The following is a 21,274-nucleotide window of genomic DNA, read 5'->3' on the forward strand; positions in this document are numbered from 1 at the left end:
TTATATGCCTCCAAAACAACCACTAAATATCCACAATTTATAATATATTGTTTAGACTAACGCTCCTTTGATTTGGTGTGAAGACTGACCACGAACAGTCATGATCTTACAATACAAACGCAGAACATACTCACCTTTTGTTTTTAAAATGACAGAAAAAGGGGTTTACACCACGTCATTGAGACAAAAGGGCAGACACTGCAGACATTAAGCCCCTCTATAACGTTCTACAGAAATTATATACTTTCCGGGGGAAACACAACAGCGTGTGTATCACTGTATAAAAATGTACAGTGTCTTTATTGACATACATTCCATACATGTTTACATCTGTGAGGAGGCACACCCAGTATTGCACTTCATTAAAAGTTCTTGCTCAAAACATAACCCAGAATATCAAACGAAACTGAAGTGTAGAGTAGCAACATTGGAATACACATATGAAGGGTTACTGTCATTATATACAAGATTAGATAAATCGTACACTATTTTCCTCCAAGCGTAACATTAGAAAGTCCTTTTATATCATTTTAATCTTTATCCCGTCAAACAATGATGCACTCTACAGAGAAGGAATACTGTACAGGATTAAGAAAAAAAAGTCAGTTTACATACAACAATATAATCGTCGTTTTGTCTTCAAGACAATTAAATCATGGCCTGTGTTTTGCCTTTTTTTCATGGTGGCCATAAGCTGTCTTGGATTCAGTTCAAAACTTCTCCATACATTGTTGCACTTCAGTGGTCAGAAGGTGTGCAATGTTTATGGGAGCCGCAGGGTTACAACGGCTGCATGCAAACATGTCACAAAGGTTGTTTTTTTTCTTTTCTTTTTTCATTCCTTAGGGTCTAAAGAGAGGGGATGCACCCTGGAGCACTATGGCCGATCTCTGGAGCAGAGACCCCCCCCGCCCCCCCAGAATTGGACATCCGGTGTTTCTGCACTCAGGCTGTACTGATGAGTTGTCAGCTGCCACAGTCTGGTGAATATGTGTGTGTGTGTGTGTGTGTGTGTGTGTGTATATGTGTGTGTATATATATATATATATATATATATATATATATACACACACACACACACACACACACACACACACACAGGACACTGGAGTTTAGAAGGTGTGGGCATTTCTACACACACCGCACCCCAGAGCAAACTCCTCTCCGGTGGGAGGATGTACCACATGCAGCGGACACTCACTTCCTTCTAGTTGTTTTCCTTTTGGTCCTATGAGAGAAGAAGCAACAAAAACATGTCTTTAATGTCCTGCCATTTTTTTGGTTAAAAAGTTTATAAGAGAATTGAAATACATTACATCACCTGCACATAACTGTATATCTGTATATAAAATATTCAAACAACATTATTGCACTATTGTATATTTCTCTTTTTATTTATCTGTTATATTTTATTTTTTATTTTTATGTCACTATATTTATATATGTTTATATGTATGTATGTATATATGGTTGCATTCTCTTTGCACTGGAAGCTTCCAGCCACTCGTTCTAATTCTGAAAGTAGCTTGTAACAAAAAAAAAAAAAAAAAAGGAATAATAATTGAATGGAACATGAAACAATATAGTTGGACGTTTAAGCATTTAAAAAAAGAGATTAAGCATTTTGTAAGTTTACCAGCTGGACAATGAGGCAGCTCTTCTTTTTGGACACTGGTCATCCTCTGGAAGTCATCATGACAGGCGTTGCAGAAATGTGTGGTCCCAAAGCAGAAGAAGACTGCCACAGAGCAACAGTAACGGCATTTATACTCCAGGAAATCTGTCCCATGTTTAGAGCACATCTGCAAAAAATAAAATAAAAAATAAACAAACTCATTCAAAATAAGTATCTACCTTGAAAATGTTTTAATTTTGTTATAATTATGCAGTACAAAGAGGGTTAATCCCACAAAAAACATGTCCAGTTCACATTTCACCCAAAAATCAAAACGTAAATAAAATAAAGCCCCTCTTAGGACCCTTAACATTTGCTTTGCATTACTGTCCTGACAATTACAGGAATATTCCGGGTTCAATACAAGTTAAGCTCAATCGACAGCATTTGTGGCATAACGTTGATTACCAAAAAAATAAAAAAATAATTTGACTTGTCCATATTTTTCTTTGTAAAAAAAAAAAAGAAAAAAAAGAAGCATAAATCAAAGGGCCAATTTTTGGAGTGTTTAAAGTCTTTGCTAATACTTCGCTAAAAAAACACATTAATTCTTCTCATGGATTATTTGAGCTGTTAAATTGCTTAAATCGTTGTTTTTAAGGTTGTTTTAGGGTTTGTTGACATTACGTTGCCATGGCAACAAAGTTGTAAAATTGGCTATATCTTTAAACAGAAAAGGTTAATAAGCGATTTTATTACACGGCTCTCTGGAATACTCGATTCTGATTGGTCAATAGCACCATCCAGCGGTCAGATATTGCTCTGTAACAACCGCAAATCCGTGGATTAAGACATATCAGATCGCTCATCCGGGTTAAACGAGCTGTCTCTGTTCAACAATTTCTCAAATTACATAATTTCAATGCAAATCAATATTTTATGTCCATGTATTTATTTTTTTGGTTAGTAGCCATGTAATAAGGAGGATAATGTACAGTCAGCCAGTTGTTATTGCAAAATAAACAACTTCAGGGTGATACAAGACCCCTCTGCTTCGCGTCCTGATCACCCTGTCAGGGTTTATTGTGCAATAACAATCGGCTGACTGTACATTATCCCTTACTTATTACACTAAAATCATGTTTACACGCATATTGTTTATGTCTTATGGCTAAACTTTTGAAACAGTGAGCATTTTATCGTTTACGGATTGGCCATTATAAAAGCCTCACTGTAACCTCGATTTTTGCTTTATTAATGAAAAGTAGGAAGTAAATTTTTGTGGTAATCAACATCATGCCACAAATACTGTCGATCAATTGAGCTTAACTTGTATTGGACCATGAATATTCCTTTAAGCACATTATTAATGTCTCTAAAACATGCTGTTGTCCCACCGACCTGTGCTCTGGACACATCCGAGCATGCTCCACAGATGAGCTCACAAGGATCATAGTCATCACCTTGTCCTGCTTCAGCATCACAGCGAGCTTCTCCCCCAAAGTATGCCTGGAAGAGTCAGAGGTCATTACTGGTATCACTAGAACACAACAGCTGGAGAAATGGCTTACTTCCTGAAATATGTCAATCTGAAATGATTATATTACACTCTTTCATCTATTAAAATTGTAATACTCTATTACGCTCTTTCTGACTTTTCTCTTCTTTTTCCATATTTACATTTCTGCTCTAGCTTTTGTACTCTGATTCATGGTATTCAGTATATGTTGTACTGCTAATATTGTTGGCTTTTTGTAATTAACATTTTTTATTAAATCATACAATAACAATGAAATGTACAACATATATATATATATATACACATATACACACAGTGGTGTGAAAAAGTGTTCGCCGCCTTCCTGATTTCTTATTTTTTTGCATGTTTGTCACACTTAAATGTTTCAGATCATCAAACAAGTTTAAATATTAGTCAAAGACAAACACAAGTAAACACAAAATGCAGTTTTTAAATTAAGGTTGTTATTATTAAGGGAAAACAAAATCCAAACCTACATGGCCCTGTGTGAAAAAGTGTTTGCCCCACCTGTTAAAACATAACTTAACTGTGGTTTATCACACCTGAGTTCAATTTCTCTAGCCACACCCAGGCCTGATTACTGCCACACCTGTTCTCAATCAAGAAATCACTTAAATAGGACCTGCCTGACAAAGTGAAGTAGACCAAAATATCTTCAAAAGCTAGACATGCCGAGATCCAAAGAAATTCAGGGACAAATGAGAAAGAAAGTAATTGAGATCTATCAGTCTGGAAAAGGTTATAAAGCCATTTCTAAAGCTTTGGGACTCCAGAGAACCACAGTGAGAGCCATTATCCACAAATGGCGAAAACATGGAACAGTGGTGAACCTTCCCATGAGTGGCCGGCCGACCAAAATTACCCCAAGAGTGCAGCAACGACTCATCCAAGAGGTCACAAAAGACCCCACAACAACATCCAAAGAACTGCAGGCCTCACTTGCCTCAGTTAAGGTCAGTGTTCATGACTCCACCATAAGAAAGAGACTGGGCAAAAATGGCCTGCATGGCAGAGTTCCAAGACGAAAACCACTGCTGAGCAAAAAGAACATTAAGGCTCGTCTCATTTTTGCCAGAAAACATCTTGATGATCCCCAAGACTTTTGGGAAAATACTCTGTGGACTGACGAGACAAAAGTTGAACTTTTTGGAAGGTGTGTGTCCCATTACATCTGGCGTAAAAGTAACACCGCATTTCAGAAAAAGAACATCATACCAACAGTAAAATATGGTGGTGGTAGTGTGATGGTCTGGGGCTGTTTTGCTGCTTCAGGACCTGGAAGACTTGCTGTGATAAATGGAACCATGAATTCTGCTGTCTACCAAAAAATCCTGAAGGAGAATGTCCGGCCATCAGTTCGTGACCTCAAGCTGAAGCGAACTTGGGTTCTGCAGCAGGACAATGATCCAAAACACACCAGCAAGTCCACCTCTGAATAGCTGAAGAAAAACAAAATGAAGACTTTGGAGTGGCCTAGTCAAAGTGCTGACCTGAATCCTATTGAGATGCTGTGGCATGACCTTAAAAAGGCAGTTCATGCTCGAAAGAAATAAGAAATAAAAATCAAACAGACACACATATATTAAAAAATAAATAAAATAAAATAATATATATATATATATATATATATATATATATATATATATATATATACACATACACACACACACACACAAATATTAATACATACACATATATATACACATACATACATACATAATAATCATACCAACTATATTACACTACTCTCTCCACACCCCACCCGAAAGCCCTCCAAAAACTCCAAATACCTTACCCATTTTCGTATAAACATATCCAAGCCACCCCGTCTTCCCGATGACACCTCCTCATAAGCTGCCACCCTCCCCACCTCTGTGCACCACTCCGGATATGGGGGCGCACCAGCTGACCTCCAACCCCTCAAAATAACCTGCCTGGTGATCATCACACAGGTCAGAACCCAGTTCTCTATATGGCCATCCCCCACATCGATGACCGCCCCATCGCCCAGAACACAAAGTCTGGGGCAAAATGAAACCCGAGTGCCCACCACGTCGCACACAAAATTCTGAACCTTCGACCAGAATTTCTGGATCTTGACACACCACCAAAAAACATGAGCCATGTCTCCATCCTCCGATTGGCATCTCCAGCAGGTGGGAGTGTCTTTAAGACCAAGCCTATACAGTCTAGAGGGGGTCCAATAAAATCTATGCAAAATTTTGAATTGTATAAGACACACCCATGCATCTCTAGATGCAGACTTAACATTTTTAAGAATCTTAGCCCACACTCCTTCCTCCAATGCGAAGTTGAAATCTTTCTCCCATACTCTCTTGAGAGAAGTTAAGGCTCCATCCCCCATACTCTGAATTAACAGAGAGTAGTGCACTGATGCCTCATGGCCTTTTCTAAAAGCCGCAATCACCTCTCCCAAAGCATCTGCCTCCTTAGGGGGGTGTGTGCTACTCCCAAATATATTACAAAGCAGGTGGCACAGTTGTAAATACCTATAAAACTTAGGTCTGGGGATCCCAAAATATTGGACCAAGTTTTCAAACGATCTCAACACTCCACTTTCATACAGGTCACCGAGTGTAGCAACCCCCCTAACAATCCACTCTGGCCAGCAGAAAGGGGACTTGCCAATACACAGTCTTGGGTTCTGCCATATGCTCGAGGCAACATTTAATTAAGTGTCCAATTTAAACAATCTGGACACTTTAGTCCATACTGAGTGTAAATGCGAAATAACGGGGTGTAACTTAACTTTTCCGATTAGTTTGATAGAGATGCTTTGTAATGGCGATATAGGGGCAAGAACTGCCTGTTCAATAACAAACCAGGGAGGGGCTCTCTCAGGTGGAAGTGACCAATGAGCCAAATGTCTGAGACTGAACGCATAGTAATAAAACAAAATCTTGGGTAGGCCTAGCCCTCCTTTGTCAATCGGCCTATGTAATTTATTAAAATGCAATCTGGGACGTTTACCATTCCAAATGAAGGACTTCGCTATGCTATCAAATTACTTGAAATAAGAGAGGGGGACATCTACAGGGAGAGATTGTAGTAGTTAGTTAAATTTTGGTATTCGATTCATTTTAATAACATTAACATTCCCAATCATCGATAAATGTAATGAAGCCCACCTGCCCACATCGCTCAAAAACCATTTAATTAAAGGGTCAAAATTAACATTAACTAAATCAGACAAATTTGCTGGGAATAAAATCCCCAAATACTTAATGCCCTGTTTGGGCCACTGGAAGGCGCCTGGCTGGAAAGCCGTTACTGGACAGTACGCTGTCAGAGCCAAAGCTTCGGATTTAGACCAATTGATTTTGTATCCTGAGAACTTGGAAAAGGAATTAATAATTCTGTGGAGGCAAGGCATAGATCTAGTAGGTTCAGAGACAAATAATAAAATATCATCTGCGTAAAGAAGTTGTTTATGCGCTACACCTCCCGCAACCACCCCTGGAAAATCATCCTCCTTTCTTATCGTGGCTGCTAATGGTTCCAGGGCAAGACAGAACAATAATGGGGGAAGAGGGCAGCCCTGCTGAGTGCCCCTATTCAGAGTAAAATAATCTGAAATTAATCCAATTGTTTGTACCGCTACTACAGGGTGTCTATAAAGTAACTTAATCCAACCAATAAATGTACTCCCGAACCCATACATTTCCAAAATCTTAAAAAGATAATCCCATTCTACCATATCAAGTGCCTTTTCGGCATCAAGTGAGATGGCAGCGACCAGAGACTGATCATTCGCTACTGACCACATGATATTGATGAGACGCCTGATGTTATCAGAAGAGCTACGGCCCCGAATAAACCCCACCTGATCTATAGTTATAAGAGATGTCATAACTTTACTTAATCGATTAGCCAAAATTTTTACATCTAGCTGAATCAGGGAGATTGGATGGTAACTTTTACACTTGCTTGGATCTTTGTCCTTTTTAAGAATCAATGATCCGGGCTTGTGTCATGGTTGGAGGAAGCTTTCCATTCTTTAATGATTCAGTATAAACTTCTAACAAAAGTGGAGCCAGTTCTGTAGCATAGGATCAAAACAATTCTGTGGCAAAACCATCTGTCCCCGGAGCCTTGCCAGTAGGTAGGGACTTAATTACCTCATCAAGCTCCTCCAAGCTTATCTCAGAATCAAGTCAGCTCAATCGTCAGTTTAGGAAGATCTAATGGTTCCACAAAGTTTCTAATATCTTCATCAGTAGACGAAGACGTGGAACTATAAAGATCAAGATAGAACTCTTTAAAGGCATTATTAATATCAATGGCTGAGGTAAAAATTTCACCACCAGCAGATTTCACTGAGGGAATGATAGAAAGAAACTCTCTCTGCTTTATATATCTAGCCAAAAGCTTCCCTGCTTTGTCCCCCGACTCAAAGTATGACTGTCTTGCCCTGAATAACCAAAACTCCACTTTCTGTGACAAAATAGTTTTATATCAATATTTCAATTGGGTCAATTCTCTGAGGTCATCAGCTGACATACGGTGCTTCAGCTCTGCCTCTGCACTTTTAATATTTCCTTCCAACTCCACGAGTTCCCATGCTTTGGATTTTTTGATGAATGAGGCATACTGTATGATCCGACCCTTAAGAACCGCCTTAAGTGCCTCCCAAGCCACGGCCACAGAGGATATTGAGGACCAGCTGGTCTCCATATAAACATTGATTTCAGTCTTTAACATTTGTTGGAAATCAGGATTTTGCAAAAGGGACACATTAAGGTGACAACTAAATGATTTCTTTTTCTCTGTATATGGCAACATCTCTAAACTCACCAGGGCATGATCTGAGACTAAGATGTTTCCAATTGAACAATCAACAACAGATGAAATGAGGGATTTGGATATATATATATAAAAAAAAAAAAAAAAATCTATTCTAGAATAAATCTTATGGACTGATGAAAAAAATGTATAGTCCCTACCAGATGGGTTCAAAAGTCTCCAAATATCCGTAAGACCAAGATTTTTACACATCCTGTGAAGCATCAATGTTGCTCTAGGGGGTTTAAACACTTTTCCTTCACTGTGATCAAGGACTGAGACAATCAAAAGATTAAAGTCTCCTCCCAAAATTATATCATGAGGGGTGCCAGCGGTTTGCAGCATCCCTTCAAGATCTATAAAAAAGCCCTGCTCATCAGCGATAGGTGCATACAGTGCATCCGGAAAGTATTCACAGCGCTTCACTTTTCCCACATTTTATGATATGTTACAGCCTTATTCCAAAATGGATTAAATTAATTATTTTCCTCAAAATTCTACAAACAATACCCCATAATGACAACGTGAAAGAAGTTTGTTTGAAATCTTTGCAAATTTATTAAAAACAAACAAACAAACAAAAAAAAAAATCACATGTACATAAGTATTCACAGCCTTTGCTCAATATTTTGTTGAAGCACCTTTGGCACCAATTACAGCCTCAAGTCTTTTTGAGTATGATGCTACAAGCTTGGCACACCTATTTTTGGGCAGTTTCTCCCATTCTTCTTTGCAGGACCTCTCAAGCTCCATCAGGTTGGATGGGAGCGTCGGTGCACAGCCATTTTCAGATCTCTCCAGAGATGTTCAATCGGGTTCAAGTCTGGGCTCTGGCTGGGCCACTCAAGGACATTCACAGAGTTGTCCTGGAGCCACTCCTTTGTTATCTTGGCTGTGTGCTTAGGGTCGTTGTCCTGTTGGAAGATGAACCTTCGCCCCAGTCTGAGGTCCAGAGCGCTCTGGAGCAGGTTTTCATCAAGGATGTCTCTGTACATTACTGCATTCATCTTTCCCTCGATCCTGACTTGTCTCCCAGTTCCTGCCGCTGAAAAACATCCCCACAGCATGATGCTGCCACCACCATGCTTCACTGTAGGGATGGTATTGGCCAGGTGATGAGCGGTGCCTGGTTTCCTCCAGACATGACACTTGTCATTCAGGCCAAAGAGTTCAATCTTTGTTTCTCATGGTCAGAGTCCTTCAGGTGCCTTTTGGCAAACTCCAGGTGGGCTGTCATGTGCCTTTTACTGAGGAGTGGCTTCCGTCTGGCCACTCTACCATACAGGCCTGATTGGTGGAGTGCTGCAGAGATGGTTGTTCTTCTGGAAGGTTCTCCTCTCTCCACAGAGAAATGCTGGAGCTCTGTCACAGAGTGACCATCGGGTTCTTGGTCACCTCCCTGACTAAGGCCCTTCTCCCCCGATCGCTCAGTTTGGCCAGGCGGCCAGCTCTAGGAAAAGTCCTAGTGGTTCCAAACTTCTTCCATTTACAGATGATGGAGGCCACTGTACTCATTGGGACCTTCAATGCTGCAGAAATTTTTCTGTACCCTTCCCCAGATCTGTGCCTCGATACAATCTTGTCTCGGAGGTCTACAGACAATTCCTTGGATTTCATGGCTTGGTTTGTGCTCTGACATGCACTGTTAACTGTGAGACCATATATAGACAGGTGTGTGCCTTTCCAAATCATGTCCAATCAACTGAATTTACCACAGGTGGACTCCAATCAAGTTGTAGAAACATCTCAATGATGATCAGTGGAAACAAGATGCACCTGAGCTCAATTTTGAGTGTCATGGCAAAGGCTGTGAATACTTATGTACATGTGATTTTTTTCGTTTTTTATTTTTAATACATTTGCAAAGATTTCAAACAAACTTCTTTCACGTTGTCATTATGGGGTATTGTTTGTAGAATTTTGAGGAAAATAATGAATTTAATCCATTTTGGAATAAGGCTGTAACATAACAAAATGTGGAAAAAGTGAAGCGCTGTGAATACCTTTCAGATGCACTGTAAATATTAGCCAAAATCAACCTTTGCCCTTGAATTTCAGCTAAAACAATAATGACTCTCCCTAATTTATCTTTAGTCTGTTTGAGACATTTGAATTGTAGATGTTTATTAATCAATATAATGACTCCCTTGCTCTTACTTGAGCCAGCACTAAAAAAAAAATGTCCACCCCATATCGTCCCAAATTTTTCAGCTTCCTGCGGGGAGAGATGTGTTTCTTGAAGAAACACAGTATCATATTTCTTACGTTTAAGAAAATAAATAACTTTCCTTCTTTTTATGGGGTGCCCCAACCCATTCACATTCCATGTGGAGAGAAATAGTACACTCATATTAACATTTGACATTTTGATATAGCAGAAAAAATAAATTGTGTGTCAAAAACAAAATTATACAGACCACATTCCCCATTAGTGAAACAATTAAACCCCGAACAAAACAAACAGAAAAAAGAAAAACGTTCGCATTAACCCCGCGCATGAATATAAAACCATTCAGATATGATCAGTGAGCCTCAATGGATGACGTAATCATTCCAATGTCCTGTAAAAATACTCAACAAAACAAACTACAGCCAGCAGGAGGAATAAGCACGAAGAACAAACAGATTAATCCACAGCTGTTCCAAAGGAGTGTTATTCAACAGAACAAGCTCCAGCCGCTAGGCGGAACCAATACAAAAAGAAACAAAACCAGCATCCCGGTTCCCCGGATGGTCTTGTCAATTCACTCCGAGGCCGCATAAAAGTATATACCATGACTTACACAATCCGTCAGCTTTATAAAAGACATCCTTTGTGTGAGCATGTAGATATTTTGCAGTCATCCGTAGTGTCCACTCTCAAACTGGCCGGGAACTTCAATGCAAAAGTAATCTTTTGTCAATGCAAAAGTTTCTTTAAGGAAAAGTGTTATTCACAAAACAAGTTCCAGCCGCTCGGCGGAGCCAACGCAAAAAGCAAAAAGAAACCAAAATGACCCCCAGCTTCCTCAAAAGCCAGAGTAAATACAGCGAGTCGACCCACTCACATGAGAAACACCCAATGGTTTACTCACCCATTGATTCAATAAAAGACTTTGCCTGATTGGGACATGTAAATACTTTGCGACTGTCCTTCGTTTCTATTCTCAGTTTGGCCGGAAACATCAGAGCAAAAGTGATCTTTCGCTGATGTAAGAGTTTCTTACATTTCTTGAACCGATCACATTTCTCTCTTGTCGAACTCGCAAAGTCCGAGAACAAGAAAATATTATGGTTCTTCCAAGAAAGCTTCCCTTTGCTCCTCGCCTGGCGCAACACAAGATCTTTATCGGATGATCTCAGAAATCTGGCCAGAATCGATCGGGGCCTGTCTCCCTCAGCAAATCTGTGAGCTGGGACTCTGTGAGCTCACTCGATTTCCAGCTTGTTGCCTGTTTTGTCGAGCAGACTCGGGAAAAGCTCGTCTAGGAATTTCACCATATCTCTGCCCTCCTCATGCTCAGGAATTCCAACAATTCGAACGTTATTCCTGCGGCTTCTATTCTCAAGATATAAAAGATTTTCAAGGAGATGTTCCAAATCAACTTTGGTCGCGGGCGGATTAGCGGTTAATTCCCTCTCCGAAGATTCCAGAAAATCGATTCGACTCTCAACATCATTCACTCTTGTAACTATCTCAGAGAATTTGATTTCCATCGCCGTAATCGATCGACGTATTACAGCGAGATCCTCCAAGTCAGCAAGAACCTTCGTCAACAACACCGACATGTTGGACAACTGACGCTGGATCTCCTCTCCCGCCACACCATCCAAATCGAGTCCCCGGTCTGTAGGCCTGTCGGGGCTTTCATCCTGAACACGTAAGTGTCTATTAATGTCTCCATAGCCCGAAGATTTTGACTTCTTTGCCATGTTTTGCCTCAAAGAGCAAATGTGTAACTGGGTGTATCAAATTTCACCAGATTATAACATAAAAATAATTAAAAATTTTGCAAAGAGCACAGAGCTCGTCGCTCACACGTCTGCTTCTTGCATGGTGTCACGTGACCCCCCATATTGTTGGCTTTTTTGGATTGTTTGATTTTTGTTAAATGGCTTGTGCTTTCCTCACTTGCAAGTCGCTTTTGATTAAAGCATCTGCTGAATGACTAAATGAAAACAAGAGAAGTAATTGGTTGCCACGATGTTCTTGCAAGGAAAAGAGAATGTCATACGGGTTTGGAAGGACATCGAGAGTAAATGACAGAATTTTCATTTTCCATACACTAATGTTAACTATTCCTTTATTTAAAGGTGCACTCTTATTTATGTTGTCTTGGACTTACAGTGACACCTAGTGGCGTGGATACCGCATCATTCAAACGCAAAGTGTCCAATAACAGGGTGGTTACTGAGTGCGTGTAGTACTCGACTGGTCATGTGATCCTAACATGGCCGCCCCATGAGGGGACCCTCTCCATGTAGAATAAAACATATTTTATTAGGTTACAACTGGAGTCTTCATCTCAACTGGAGTCTACAGGTTTCAAAATTACTGTTAATTTCTTTAGGAATAAAACATTTTTATTAAGGAAATAAATATAGAGTGCACCTTTAAAAGCATTATAATCTGGAAGAGGTATGCATACTACACAGAAACATGAAGATCGAACCTTCTTGCACTTGTAGCACACATAGTAAGCATATCGGTTCATGGCAAATGCAGCTGGATCATTGTAGAATCGAGCTCCAGGCGTTGTGATGGCTTCACTCTTGTGTAGTCCTTCATACTCCAGCCTCATTAAAGCCTTTCTCCTCACATCCTCATACAGCTCTTTGATGGGGTCCAGCAAGTCTTTCAGGACAGAGTGGTTTATTTTGTTCTAAAAAGAAAAACAGCATGTATATTTCAAATGGCATGTCAATATGTTGGATATTATGAGCAGCATCTATGTAGTTACCATGGTGAAGCAACAGTTTACAGCAACAGATTCTCAGGAAAACTGTCAAGAAAATGGCCTGGTCATATTTAACCCCAAATCAATTATATATATTATATATATATATATATATATATATATATATATATATATATATATATATAAAATGAGAATTGGGGGCTAAAATGTGCATAACTGTCAAGAAAATACACCAAAAAATATTTTTATTTTCTATAGGCAAAATACAATTTATTTGTTTCTTAACAATTTATTTGTTTCCAGTAAAACTGGACCAGGACATTTTCTTGACAGGTTTTGTGAAAATCACCCCCAAAAAAAGAAGATTTTTGAAGAATATCAGAGTTTTTGTTTTTCATACAATGAAAATGGATGGTGATTTATACTGGAAAGCTGCCAAAAGTTAAAAAAAAAAACACCATGACAATACTTTATATGACTTGTGCGCTATATTCCAAGTCTTACAATAGCATTGTGTGAGCAACATATTGAAATTTAAGTCATTATTAGCACTCAAATCTGGTGCTTTTTGTCCTTTTGGAGCTCGATAGTAAAAATCACCATCCACTATCATTTTATGGAAAACGGCAGCTTGGACATTGTGCAAACTATCTCCTTGTGTGCTGAATGAAAGAAAGAAAGTCATACGATCTACTAGGAATGATATGAGGGTGAGTAAATGAAAACATACTTTTCATTTTTGGGTAAACTATTCCTTTAACTCTCCTAAAGCGAGTTCAGACTAACATATTTACCTTGCAAATAGGGCAAGACATGAAGCCGAAGGTTATTCTGGGCCCAAGCCAGCGGTTCTCAAGAACCCTTCGTGTGCACTGGAGATGGAACACGTGACTGCAGTCCAGCTAAAAACATGGAAGAACAGATACACGTTACATGCTGATCACCTATAAATCACTATCTTTGCATCATATGCAGTGATATGACTCGTCTGTACCTGGATTGCTGGGGCAGCGGAGAGAGCCTCAGTGAAGCAGATCATGCACATGTCATCAGCGTCCTGTTTCAGACACGCTGTGGTTTTGTCACAGCCATGCAGGCAGGGAAGACACAACTCTTCATTTTTGACCCCACCACACGGATGACCACACGGATGAGTCTTACTGCAGGCCAGCTTTGCATACTCCTACACACAAGGAGTGAAATATATATTGATACGTTTACAACGTTTTCAATGAAACGTGAAAATGCAAAGTTTTGAGTGTATACCTGACAGTCTTGGTCTGAACACACACTTCCTACAGCTGACAGCTCTGTGCCATTTCTGGTGCCACAGAAGCGGCAGACGTCTGAACTGCTAGACGCTGGTTTACCTGAGGGACAATAAGATGATGCCATGTTAAGGTTGCCACCTTGGCCCTGTAAAATTCCTGGACAACTGTTCAATGACCGAAAAAACGTAGTGCTGGCCATCACACAAGAAATAAAACTAATTATTCATTACCACATGTATAGCATATATTTCAATAAAACATTAACACCAATACACTCAAAAAATATTGTAGCTTATTTTGAAGGTATGGATTTCAATTTCATAACATATATTTCAATCAAACATTAACATAAATACACTAAAAACTATATTGTAGCCTATTCTGAAGGTATGGATTTCAATTTCATAACAAAATTCCACCAAAATATTTAATGTAATTTTTAACTAAATTACTGAAAAAAAATTTTTTTTATTTTTTTTTATTAAAGATTACTCAAATCAATTTGATGGAATTATGTTATGAAATTGAAATGTGTAAAATAAATAAAATCTGACAGACTAATAGCATTGAGCTAATATCTAAATCCTTGTCTTAACTGTTGTGTTTTTACAAGTAAAGCAACCAAAACAAAGGAGTGCAAATTAAACACTAACCCTATCCATAACACCTTTTTATATATAATGACATACTTTTATTACTATCAATATTCCTGTTAAGATAAATTCTAGCCATTGCTAAAACTCAAACAAAGCAATGAATTTCCCTACACTAACACAATAAATGTAACCTTTTTAATAAATCTTTTAATTAACGTTTAATGGTTTAAGAATAGAACAATGAAAACCCCTGTCTGTCGACCACTAATATGAATATTCTACTAGAAACGCATGTTCTCTAAGAAACGCTGAATTTAGTATTTCTGAGTGAAAGCTCACCATTCGTCCTCTATGAGTCAAGCATCTAGATAGAGTACTCCCAGACTTGCAGGCAAATAGATGTTTGATCGTTTTATTTGATCAATCCTGTTTCTGCTGCTCTTGTTTTTGCGTAGGCCTACAGAGCATACCATTTAGGTTTGTGGCTCTTGAGTGTGAAGACCGTGCAGTGCAGAAAAAAACATTACTCTGCGTTCATGGCCATGCGCTAAAGTGCTCATCAGACTCATTTTAACGCGTCAGTAAAATATTGAAATTCCGGGACATTTTGCATCAAGGAAAATCCAGGACGGGTGGCAACCCTATGCCATGTAAGTTATAACTGCAAATATAACTATAACTACAAATCACCAACTCAATTCTGCACTGTTACTTTGTAGAAAAAATTGGGAACATGTCAGAGAAGTACCGTACTTTCCGGAAATAAAGTCGCACCTGACTATAAGTCGCACCAGGTCAAAATCACATTGTTGAGAGAAAACAAAATCACATATAAGTCGCATCTCTGTATAAGTCGCACTAACAGAGATTACATACAGCAGGCACTAGGATCCAGGATCACCCGCCTGAAGGTGCGGTCTCACTAGGCACTGAGCATGCAAAATTTTTTCGAACAACGCAACGGACCAGGATATGATGTCACGTGAGAGGACTTCTGGTGTAAGTACATAATAGATCACAAAAAACAAATATTATATTATATTATGTTAAAATGTTAAAATATTTTGTCTACTCACTTTCCTGCAACAATAAATCTTGCAGTTTGAAATAAGTATCATTTGAATTTAGCCAAGAGGTCAGCGTGTGATGTTTCAGTCTCCTATTGGTCGCACGTCCTCATCATACGAATTCACGGTTCAGAGTTAAGCAAGCTTGAATTTGGTATGCAGCATAGTATGAAATTTCTTCACATGAGCTTGCTTTTCCGCTCTGTTGCATTCGGATGCGTTTGAATGGGAGTGAATGGAGCACCAAGTGTAAGGTGACCGCCCATTGACTTCCATTCAGCTGCTCACACATCAGATGCGTTCTGTGAAGAATAGTACCTCAAAATCTACACATTACAGCCGCCTTTTCACTGTCTCCGACATTCGCATACAACTGTCGTATTTCTACCCCTAGTGGCAGTCGTGATGAATTGTCATTTTGCTCGCAATGGATTTGTTTTTGTTAATTAAAGAAGCTACCAAAGGTTTACCTCAGAATGACATTACCGTGTGTGATTTTGTTGTGCAGATGAATATATTCAATAAGATTCAGGATTAAAATTCACTAATCTCTATTATTAATAGTATCATTTATCATTATTACTGTTTTTATAGTTAATACTATGATAATTAACAGCAACGACAACCCGAATTCAGCAAATATGAATCAGAAATTCATAGATGTGATTTTAAATATGTAGGTTTTGCATGTGCAAAAGCTTTTTGTGATATTTGCAACATAAACAATAATTTCTGACTTCTACATTATTAATTGTCCAAAATACAGAAGTAGCAGGTGTTCAGAGAAAAGTTTAGGACAAAATCAGTTGATATTTCTCACTTTGTGCTGATGGTTTTGCATGAATACATCACTTCCGGTCAGGCGGTCGCATATGGTCTAGTCGCACGAGTTGAAATATTTTAACGCAGCCAAGGCTCAAATCGGATCTGAAAATGTTGCATCCGGAGATGGTTGGAACCTCATGCAGCCCCCGTACAACTCTCCATTGGAAATGAATGACTTATGGTCTATTGTCTGTCGTTTGTCGGATGCAGTGAAAAGTCGGCTTTAAACAGGAGAATTTGCTTTTAGTAATCACGTGTAACAGTTTCTCATATACTTTTTATTTTTCATGAAAGAAACGCGACAAGTAAGCCATATCTGTAACTCTGTGAACAAATAACGATGGGTTAAATAACGTAATCCCAGGTTCTTTCATAACAGAGTGAGGTATTTCACTATGGGAATCGCTTTGAGCGTGACCACTACGGGAGCTCCTATGACACCACGTCTGTCCTTGACAGACAGGTCGACCTGTGACCAGGCTCCGCCTCACCTATATCTCTTAGGTCAACCCCTACAGAAGTCATTATAGAGAATTTTCTTCCTGTGCAAGGAGGGGAGTGTTGGTGAAACACCTCACTCTGTTATCAAAGAACCCGGAATTACGTTATGTAACCCACTGTTCTTTTTCTAACTTCACTCGGTGTTACACTATGGGAGATATAAACCACTCCCGGATTGCACAACATATTACAACCATATAACAATTAAATACTAAATGGGTTTCGACCTACTGGCTCCCAGCACCGCATGCGCTAAGGATGGCTCAGACACATCCAATCTGTAGAACTGCTCAAAAGTGTGTGGCGTAGCCCAACTTGCCGCTGCACAGATATCTTGAACATAAACTCCCTTAAGTAGGGCCCACGACGTAGCCATACCCTTGTGGAGTGGGCTCTCAAGCCAGCTGGCGGTTGAGAACCCCTGCATCTGTATGCTATAGATATTGCATCTACAATCCAGTGGGACAGCCGCTGACGAGATAGTAGCTTCCCTATATGAGGAGTTGCCCAGGACACAAACAGCTGGTCATGATTTCTGAAACCTGCTGTCCTCTCCACATACATATGAAGAGCTCATACCAGACATAATGAGTTCAATCTCTGCTCCTCCGGAGAAGAGAACGGAGGGGGATGAAAAGCTGCTAGTTCTGTAGTCGAGCACCTATAAGCCGAGTCCACCACTTTAGGTACAAAAGCAGGGTTAGGGTGAAAAGAAACATGAGTGAGCCCTGGAGCAAATTGTAAACAAGACGGGCTAACAAATATGCTTGTAAATCACTCACGCGCTTGGCTGTCGCCAGAGCTACAAGCAGCACCATCTGAAGAGAGATAAACTTCAACCCCACCCCTTCTAAAGGCTCAAAAGGGTAGTGAGAAAGGGCCTCTAAAACCATAGACAAATCCCATAGAGGGACCAACTGCCTTTACACTGGCCGCTTGTGGCGTGCCTCTTTCATAAAGCGGTTTATTAAAGAGTGTTGGCCTGCAGGTTTGTCACCAAAACCTACATGACAGGCAGAAATAGCCACCAAATACACCTTCATTGTGGAAAAAGCCTTCCCTTTATCGAGCAGATCCTGGGGAAAGCAGAGTATGTCCCTCACCGAACACAACGAAAAGGGATAATATGGCTCAGCCCACACCATTCTTCAAAGACTCGCCATTTATTACTATAAAGTAAACAAGTGGCCAGGCCCAGAGAGCTATCCTGTCTGGGTGAGGATGGTAAATTGAGGGATAAGAGTCTTATGCCGCACCACATGATCAGTCTTAAGGCCAATTGATGCAGTTGAAGGGAGCGTGTGCCTCCCTGTCAGTTGATATAAGCAACCACCGTAGAATTGTCTGTTTTCACTAAAACATGCTAGCCCCTGATGAAGCTCAGAAAGTGTTTCAGTGCTAAAAACACTGCCAGCAACTCCAAGTAATTTATATGCTTGTGAATTAGATGGAGGCCACACACCGTTCACAGTCCTGCCCATCAGAGTTGCTCCCCAGCCCTTTAAGGATGCATCCGTTGTCATAGTAACCCTTGATGACACTGCCCCCAAGAGAATCCCCGTTCTGAGAGTCGCAGGGCTTTTCCAATGTCTGAGCGCTCTGATGCACACATTAGTTATTTTTACCGGTCGGTTGAGATGCTGCCGAGAGCAGAGACGTAGACGCGCATCCCAACGCTGAAAGTCCCTCATTATGAGAAGTCCCAAATGTACTACCGAAATCACCTGAGAGGGTGGTCGTGGCACTTGCTTATGTGGTAAACAAAGGTTAAAGGCCTCGTTCTCCTGTTTCCTGAGGGTGCTGTTTCCCTCATTTTCTTGAGAACCAGCCCGAACAGACCCTTAGTGGGGTCATAAGCTGCGTCCATGACTTCTGAACTCTCCCTTTAAGACATTTATACTTCATGTGGTTCTCTTTAAATCCACAGATTACATAATACACAACAAAGGGAAAATAGATATAAAAATGCACATTTCATTGCAATACTATATTTATGCATCTCAAAATATCCAAATCTACTGTGACAGTGAACAGTATAGAGCTGTAATTAAAATTTATCCTAACATGTATCTGTAAATGTATAAAAGTGTTGATATAAATTCAAATGTTCCCATTTAAGTTTATGACTTGGATGACATGCTATGTTTTTTATATGATTAGAAAAAATGCCCAAATAAAAGAAAATTCCACTATCTGTACATGTTTTTTGTTTTTTTTCCCCTAAGAAATAAGGATGTGCCACCTGTGTGCTCACGGAACTCCACCATGGCCTTCATGGTCTTAGAGTCAGCCAATGCCATGAGCCAAAAGAGTTTGGTTCTGCCACATCCTTCATGTAGGTCCACCTTAATGGCCTCCTCCTCCTCCTTAAACACCTGCACATGAATGAAATGTGTTATGAACCATCATCGATCCCCATGACACTGATTAGATCAGAGTGTGTGTGCATTTAGACCTGTCTCTGGTGGGTACGGGTGCGCCGGTGCAGATGCAGGAAGCGGTCACAGTCAGTGCAAAGGTTTCCACATGCATTACACAGAATGATGGCTGCCGTCTCCCCGTCATCATGGTTATCACACATGGGCTGTGAATAAACGTCAGGGTAAAGAGGTGAGGAACCCATTGTCAGAAGAGTGACTAATGTACTTTTCCATTAATTGTGTTGTATTGTGCAAGTGTGATGTACCATCTGCTTCTGCTGGCCGTCTTTGCCCATCCAACGGCCTGAGGATAATCGGTCCACGTGGTCTTGATCCAGCACACACAGCGAGGCCAGTGCCAGCCACAGCTGAAGAGAGGAAACACAACAACTTTACATTAGTGTTTTAATATGTTTTAGCACATTAGTGTTGCGAAGCCAGACTTTTCACTACCTGCATTTCTACATCACAGCTTATTCTGGCCAATTCTGATTCAACTACAAATGGTCACATGCACAACCAGTCAGTAATTACACTGATTTAAGTGTCATAAGCCTTAAGAATACCTAAACTGATAACTTCTAAGTTTGAGACTAATTTGAGAATCTTGCACTTAAAATAACTTTTTCATTAAAGTCAATCGTTCGTGAAAGTATTTTAGGCCACGACCACACTGATGGCCAATTTATAGTTCTGCGTTGAACCTACACAGTAAGCTCTGGGTTGGCTTTGCATTTACAGTTCTGCATTGGTGTTTGTCTGTCGTTCTGCGAGTACACAGCCAAGAACTAGCATATAGAGAGAAAATGCCTTCATTTCTGAAATAACTACTGTTACTGCTCTTGATTTACTTAAATAAATATTTTGGAATACTTCTGATGCTTCATGCTGAGAGAAAAAATAAAATAATTAACTACTTGCTTGATCAACACATAATGGGTGTCGTTTTAAAGCTTAAAAGCTGCACATTACAATGTATAACAAATTCTGAACAGTTGCTTTATAAGTTGCTGACAAATTAAAAGTGTTTTAATAATTTATGAAATATGATTATTTACTGTACTCCATAATGTAGACCATATGGTCAAAACATTGCACAGATCGGAAATTTCACAAATAATACAACAAATATTATATCACACACACTATATATATATATATATATATATATATATATATATATATATATATATATATATATATATAAAGAGAGAGAGAGTAAAGCCACAAGAAAAAGCACAGAATTTATAAGTTTAAAAATAATCTTGGAGAAAATGCGATGCTACTGCAGATATCTTTTTTATTATCCAGTGGGACGGTCTCTGGTAATGAATCGGACCAATCACAGCTGTCATGGTCTGCGTCGACACATTGTTACATTTTTTATATAGGTGCACGTCAGGCTACTGTGTAGGCTACGGCGTAACCGCCGGTTCGACGCAGAAGTATACACTCACCGAGCACTTTATTAGGAACACCTGTACACCTACTAATTCATGTGATTATCTAATCAGCCAATCGTGGGGCAGCAGTGCAATGCATAAAATCATGCAGATACGGGTCAGGAGCTTCAGTTAATGTTCATATCAGCCATCAGAATGGGGAAAAAATGTTATCTCAGTGATTTCAACAGTGGCATGATTGTTGGTGCCAGACGGGCTGGTTTGAGTATTTCTGTAACTGCTGATCTCCTGGGATTTTCACACACAACAGTCTCTAGAAATTACTCTGAATGGTG

The 21,274-nt window shown here is 39.7% G+C and overlaps 1 protein-coding gene across 3 annotated transcripts in view; it reads right to left on the bottom strand.

Annotated features, from left to right (window-relative positions):
• Nucleotides 1–1,077: 1,077 nt before the first annotated feature.
• LOC127447813 (E3 ubiquitin-protein ligase MYCBP2-like) overlaps nt 1,078–21,274 on the bottom strand; it is a 203,718-nt gene continuing 183,521 nt past the window's right edge. For all 3 annotated transcript variants that reach the window (XM_051709885.1, XM_051709883.1, XM_051709884.1), the window contains 10 exons: nt 19,803–19,904; nt 19,572–19,700; nt 19,359–19,491; nt 14,123–14,226; nt 13,851–14,039; nt 13,651–13,758; nt 12,611–12,820; nt 3,017–3,124; nt 1,637–1,802; nt 1,078–1,228 (listed from right to left, as the gene is read on the bottom strand). In XM_051709885.1, coding sequence (XP_051565845.1) covers nt 1,113–1,228; nt 1,637–1,802; nt 3,017–3,124; nt 12,611–12,820; nt 13,651–13,758; nt 13,851–14,039; nt 14,123–14,226; nt 19,359–19,491; nt 19,572–19,700; nt 19,803–19,904 — 1,365 coding nt within the window. In that variant the 3' untranslated portion in view covers nt 1,078–1,112. The remainder of the gene's footprint in view (nt 1,229–1,636; nt 1,803–3,016; nt 3,125–12,610; nt 12,821–13,650; nt 13,759–13,850; nt 14,040–14,122; nt 14,227–19,358; nt 19,492–19,571; nt 19,701–19,802; nt 19,905–21,274) is intronic.

This window comes from Myxocyprinus asiaticus, chromosome 11 (assembly GCF_019703515.2).
Source record: "Myxocyprinus asiaticus isolate MX2 ecotype Aquarium Trade chromosome 11, UBuf_Myxa_2, whole genome shotgun sequence".
In the NCBI taxonomy this organism is placed as follows: domain Eukaryota; kingdom Metazoa; phylum Chordata; class Actinopteri; order Cypriniformes; family Catostomidae; genus Myxocyprinus; species Myxocyprinus asiaticus.